Raw genomic sequence first — 6,270 nt, forward strand, 5'->3', positions numbered from 1 at the left:
CCTGGTATCCTGCCTCAGCCTAGAGTTACATAATGTGCCACCACATCTGGCTGGATTCTCCTTTTGAGAAACAGCTTTTGGTTTTTTGTTTGTTTTTGTTGGACATTTGGGGACATTTAATCAACTGCCATATGACAACTGAATGTTTCATAGCAATTATAACGTTATAACGATAACGATGGCCATTTTCTTATTTCTGAATAAATATATTAAGTGAACAGCAGAACTCAAGCTACACTTGACTGTTGAAAGCTGGAACTTTCAATATAATGCAAACATTTTTCAACAGACAAGGGGCAACAAACAGCAGAGGCCCAGCAGCCTGTCCAGGTGCTGCATCCTGGGTAAGGTGACCCAGGTAAGACTGAGGAGGGGATCGTATTCACATCACTTGGCCCTGACTCCATTGTCATTTCCTGATTAAACACCACCACTCTTCACACCCAGAAGGCTAGTAGAGGCCTGGCGTCCAGAAGGCCCAGTGCTTCCCCCACAGCCAGGCAGGGTGATGGGGGGGTGGTGTTGCAAGTGGAACCCAAGGGCACCCACGGCCAACCACTCCCAACCACATCCTCAGAGGGGAGACCGTGGAAGGCCAGAGACACACACCAAGTGAGGAGGTGCCCTGGGAACCTGGCCGAGGCCAGGCAGGGCAAGAACACCCAGAACAAAGGCACAGAGGCTGGAGAGGACGTGGCATGTTTCCAGACTGCAGGGCTGGGGTGGGGTGGGCCACGGGGTGCAGTGACACGATTCCCAGAGCTTGGACTCCAACCTGTGGTTTAAGGGGAGCCCATGAGGCTGAGGTGGGGTCATGGGAAAGGGGGCACAGCAGATGCACTCTAGTTTACCACCCCTCTGCTAAAAAGAACAGAGAGGCCCCAGGAGAATATGGGCTCCCCAGGCAGCCTACAGGCCCCCTAGAGAGGGGGCATCTTTCTACCTCCATGGGATGAGGAGACAGGAGGGGGCCAGCAAGTCCTTCTTGGGATGACCAAGGACATGGGAGAATGGGTAAAGGAAGTCCTTGGGTAAAGAGGGTGTGCCGGCCACTACCCCCTCTGCCACCTCCACTCCCACCGCCACTCTGGCCCCCCAGCGTCTGGTGCTCCTGACATCATGAGGAACAGGACAACAGGAATGATGTACATCCAATATTTGGCAAAAAAGGACTTCTGCTCCTGGGGGTTCTTGGCCTTCTGGGCCTGCTCCATCTCTAGGTGCTCAATGAAGGCTGCTGTTTCTGGACCTGGGGCTGTGCCTGGGGGCCGCAGCTGCACAGATGTATTAAACAGCTCCCGGTCCACATCCTCCACCTCATGGCCTTGGCACCCCCCAGGGTGTGTCACCACTAACACACCCACCACATTGCCAGCCACATCCACGTGCAGGGTCAGCTGGTCTGAGAGGTGTGACTCCACCAGGGAGCACGCAGGGACAAAGGAAGAGACATAGCCGCCAGCTTCTGACCCATCAGGGACCCCTGGCTGCCTCAGGACCCGCACCCGGTACAGGCCATTGAGGGCTGCCACATCCTGAAGTCGGCCCCCGCTCCTCCTTGCTGAGCTGCCGCTGTGATAAGGACAAGGTGCCATCCTGCTGATTCCAGAGTAGTGAGCCCCGTTTCCTAAAGTGGGCACTGTCATCGGTCTCAAAGCAGTGCTCCAGCAGCAGTCCCACCGTGCCGCAGCCCTCAGCCTCTCGCCCTTCAGTCCTCACCCCTCGCGCGGCGGCGCCGGCCCGGCAGCCGCTGCCCCGGGCGCTGCTGCCACCATCAGCAAGAGCAGGAGCAGCCGGGCGGTCCCGGCGCCGGCGACCGCCATTTCAACGCTTTCCCATCAACCTAGAGGATCGAGAAACAGCTTTTGACTAGCTACTGAGCCAAAGTAGAGACTAGACACTTAATTGTAGATGACCAAATTACTTTGTGTCTGAAATGTGAATCATGCCCGATGATAGTGGTATATACAAGTGGTATATACAAGATCAAGGCTCAAGCAGTCACTGAAAGCACAAGTTAGTTACATGAGGTGGCTGAAATACTCATGTTACCAGCTCCTGCCTACTATATGCCTTCTCTCTCCCAGACTATACTTATGGCCTCATGGGGAATTCACTAAATCATTTGAGAGAGGAAGAAAAAAAAATGCCTGGTTCACAGATGGCTCTGTGCAATGTGTAGGCACCACAGCCTCTTTTTGGGACATCCCTGAAGGAGACTCTTCAATAGATGGCAGGGAGCTGTGGAAGTCTTTTAAGCAAGGGAGTTATATTATCTTTATTTTCAATTTTGAGATAAGGTGTCACTATGTTGCTCATCCTGGCCCTGAACTCCTGGGTTCAAGTGAGCCTCTTGCTTTAACCTCCTGAGGAGCTACCCAGTAACTTTTAGATAGATCACACTGGCTGCCATGGGGAGAATGGCCTGACCTGGGTCAGACTCAGGTCTCCATCTAGTCTGGTCCTGGGGTTACACTTGGGCTTTAGGGAAGGAACTTGTCTGTATGCTTCAGGTCATCCTTGAGGCCTTAAGAGTTTTGACTTGGATGTTTGGCTCAGTTTGAGCTCCCCACGGTAGAGTCTGCTCTGGTCTATGTATCAGACTGGGACCAAGAGGGGATCTGGTCTGAGTATTTTTTGGACTGGGAACCCTGGGCATGAAGTGAACTGTTTATGTAGGCTAAACTGCACATCCTGGGGTCAGGCACACATGTCAGATTTGGGACTTCAGTCAAGGTCCTCACCTGTATTTGGGACTGATTGGACTTAGAACCCTAGCTCTTAGACTGTAAACCTCAAGATTGACTGATTTATTTGGTATCAAGGAACTTCATGTCAGGCCTTAGGCTGTATTTAAAAGAGATGGCCCCAGGGAAGGGCTTGGCTTATTTATTTGTTACAGACTGTGTGTTCAGGTTGGTCATGATCTGTTTTACTTGCTTTATATGCCTTCTAGTGAAGTTAAATGCATCCAGATATTAATTGGAGCTTTCTTAAAATTGGGGGAAAGAGGACAGATAAATAAACTAAGAAGGACAAATAGGTACAAGCTGTTGGATGGGAATAGGAATAGGAAAGGCAGTAGAATGAATCTGACATAACTTTCCTGTTTACACCACAGTGATCTCAATATTATGTACATCCACAGTACTGGGATCCTAAATAGAATAAGATATATTCCATGCTTGTGTAAACATATCAAAATAGACTCTACTGTCATGTGTAAATAAAAGAACATCATCATCATCATCAACAACAACAAAAATATTCTAAGAATTTAACAAGCCACGGTTTACCAACAATGGGCCAGCTGTTGAATCTGAAATCTGCTCAGGAAATTCCAGTTTGTCTCTGAGTACTGCCTATTTATCTCTTGTTTCTGAGGTCACAGTCCCAATTCCCCAAGTTGATGAAGTTCTCTTACCCTGGCAATTCCCTCTCCACTCTGGTGTTCTGCAACCTCTTTGGCTTCTCTCCAGCCTCCTGAGGTGATTCTTTTCCACAGAGCATCTTTTCTATATGTTGCCGGATCTCCTTAGTCCTCATCCCATAAATGAGAGGATTCAAGGCTCCTGGGAGCAGCAAGTATACAGCACTAAGTAGATTTTGAACATCCTGAGACACAGTCTTGGCCACTCGGAATACAATGGAAGTGGAGAGACCAGAGAGGTAGATGGTGAGGATGACCAGTAAGTGGGAGCCACATGTGTGCAAGGCCTTGGCCCGGGCTCCCCTAGAAGAGATCCGAAGGGCAACATAGATGATGCGGGTGTAGGAGGTTCCCAGCAGAACCAGATCAAAGATCACGGTGACCAGCCGCATAGCCAACCCCAACCGGTTGTTGAAGGTCAAGTCTCCACAAGCTATCCTCAGAAGTGCGATGTACTCACATGTGAAGTGTTGAATCACTGCCGTCCGGCAGAATTGAGCTCTTGCAGTTAGCACCACCAAGGGCACTGCCACTCCCAGGCTCCGTGTCAGGGCAAAAATGGCCAGCACACCCAGCAGGTGGGAGGTCATCAGGTCAGTATAGCGGAGTGGGTAGCAGATAGCCATGTAGCGGTCCAGGGCCATGGCTAGCAGGAGATTGTAATCCAGAAGGAGGGTGAAGTAGATAAAGAACATCTGGCTCAGGCAGCCACGGAGTGATATGGGGTTAGCATATTGCACAAAGCCTTCCAACATTTTAGGCATCACAGCTGTGGCAGCACAAATGTTGACAGCCAGGAGCAGAGCAATGAGCACATACATGGGCTGATGCAGATTCCGCTGGGCCACCATAGTGTGGATGACCAGGGCATTGGTAGAGATGATGGTCACATAGAGGAACGTAAAAGGCAGGACCAGGAGGGGCCGCCACTCCTGCAGCCTGGGGAAACCTACCAGGAAGAAGTTGGTGTAGGAGATGTTGAAGATGCTGGTATTTCCATCCTCATCCATTAGTTTCAGCCCTGGGCTGGTACCAGGGGTGTGGAATAGAGACTGTTGGAACAAAATGATAATGGAAGAAAGTCTAATTCTATTTTAGGACCTGAGGATTTTGTGATGAAAAGCTCTCTCTTTATGTATGTGCATCTATTTCTTTGGGCTACAGGCAAGTATAGTACCAGGTGTTGTGGAAACTACACAGATGGACAAGGCATTCCTTGTTCTCAAGGAGCTCTTGGTCTTCTGTGTGTAAAATGTAAATTCACAAGATACTTGTCTATCTGTGATGTTTGAGGCATTTGATAGTTGAATAAAAGGTTAGGAGGAAAAGTAGATGTGGTATATGATGGGGAGAAAATAGTGATGGCTAGAGGTAAAACAAGAAAGGTTGAAGAAAAGAAACTCTTTATTAGGAGGAAGAGAAAGAATATGAAGAATCTGTGATCTAAGGAGACTGGGAGGACTAGGCAGGGCTCACTGGGGAGGGAGGAACCAGCCAGGAATAATGGCTTCACTTGTGCACTTGGGCATACTACGCCCAGGATAGAAGGAAGTGGCCAAGAAAGACTAGTCAGCAGCAGGCTATAGGGACTGGTCATTTCCTCAGCCCTTCTAGACGGCTGCATCACCTCCTGCCTGGCCTTGTCCCCAGTGTTATAAAGGATGATTTTACTTTTCTTTCAGAAGGTGAGTTTGTGGAGGGCAGGAGTAGCAACATGCCTCTGGAGTGCTCATGGAGCTCCAAGCTCAGAGCCACCATAGAGACACATAATTTGCTGGAGCTTTGCTTGTCAGTGAACAAGAATAGGTAAAAGATGGAGAAAGCTAAACATGTAATTGGGTTTCAGAGCAGTAATTTCAATGCATTGGCCAGATTTTTGTATAATTAAGGGAATACATACTAAGACACACTATTCAGTAATGTGCCTGCTCACTTTTTCTTAAGAAGCACAATTTGGTGGTGTTGGTGATAGGTGTGATCATAAAAAGAATTAACATTGGGCTGGGGTTGTGGCTCAGTGGTAGAGCGCTTGCCTAGCATGTGTGAGGCCCTGGGTTCGATCCTCAGCACCACATAAAAATAAATAAATAAAACAAAGGTTAAAAAAAAAGAACTCACACACGATATACAAAGAATAGTAAACCCTTGTTGAAACACGTATCAGGAAGTACTCTAAATGCTTATATATATATTGAATTTTTAAAATATCTTGTTCATTTTACCAGTGAGGAAACTGAGACCCAGAGAGATTAAGTGACACAACTAGTAAATGGATGGCAGAGCTGGATGTGAACCCAGGCAATCACTCTCCACACTCTATTCTTTTAACAACTAGAGGATGACCAACTCAACCTGGTTTGCCTGGAACTTTCAAGTGTTTGTTCTGAAATCTGGGGTCCCAGGAAACATTCAGGAAAACTAGGCAGCCATCATTTTGCTATTACTAATACTACCTACTCAGCAGATCAGCAAAGCTTCGTTAATTGTGGAGCAGTTAGGAGATGTTTTTGTTCCTTTTTATAGGTTTAAAGTCTTAGTGAAATCAGTGTTTGTGTGGGTATTACTACACCCATCCTCTGAATATTCAGAAGAAAAAGAGGTGTATCTGTAAATTCATACTGCAGGGAGAACTCAAAAAGAAATGGATTTGGAATTCCAAAGCCATCCCTGGAATGTCTTTTTGAAAAATCCTCGAGCATTGCCTTAGACAGCACAACACAGACTTTGGGAGATGTACTGTTGTTGAGGTTGGGTGAGGGCCAGACAACCCTCGTAGGGAGGTGGTAAAAACCCTTGTAGCCAAGGTTTATAAAAAAAATTCAATGGAGGAGAGTGGGAAT

At 47.9% G+C, this 6,270-nt stretch overlaps 1 protein-coding gene and 1 pseudogene across 2 annotated transcripts; both read right to left on the reverse strand.

Annotated features, from left to right (window-relative positions):
• Positions 1–287: 287 nt before the first annotated feature.
• LOC308631328 (ER membrane protein complex subunit 10-like) lies at positions 288–1,823 on the reverse strand (annotated as a pseudogene). Its single transcript has one exon. The product of its transcript is annotated as an ER membrane protein complex subunit 10-like (transcript).
• A 1,597-nt stretch (positions 1,824–3,420) lies between these two features.
• On the reverse strand, positions 3,421–4,440 carry LOC308642842 (olfactory receptor 52Z1P-like; the record flags this gene model as incomplete). The annotated part of the gene is made up of 1 exon (XM_081282207.1): positions 3,421–4,440. The coding sequence occupies one exon, from the start codon at positions 4,438–4,440 to the stop codon at positions 3,421–3,423; it is 1,020 nt and encodes a 339-aa protein (XP_081138333.1).
• Positions 4,441–6,270: the final 1,830 nt, after the last annotated feature.

This window comes from Spermophilus citellus (assembly GCF_964194105.1).
Source record: "Spermophilus citellus genome assembly, chromosome: 2".
Classification (NCBI taxonomy): domain Eukaryota; kingdom Metazoa; phylum Chordata; class Mammalia; order Rodentia; family Sciuridae; genus Spermophilus; species Spermophilus citellus.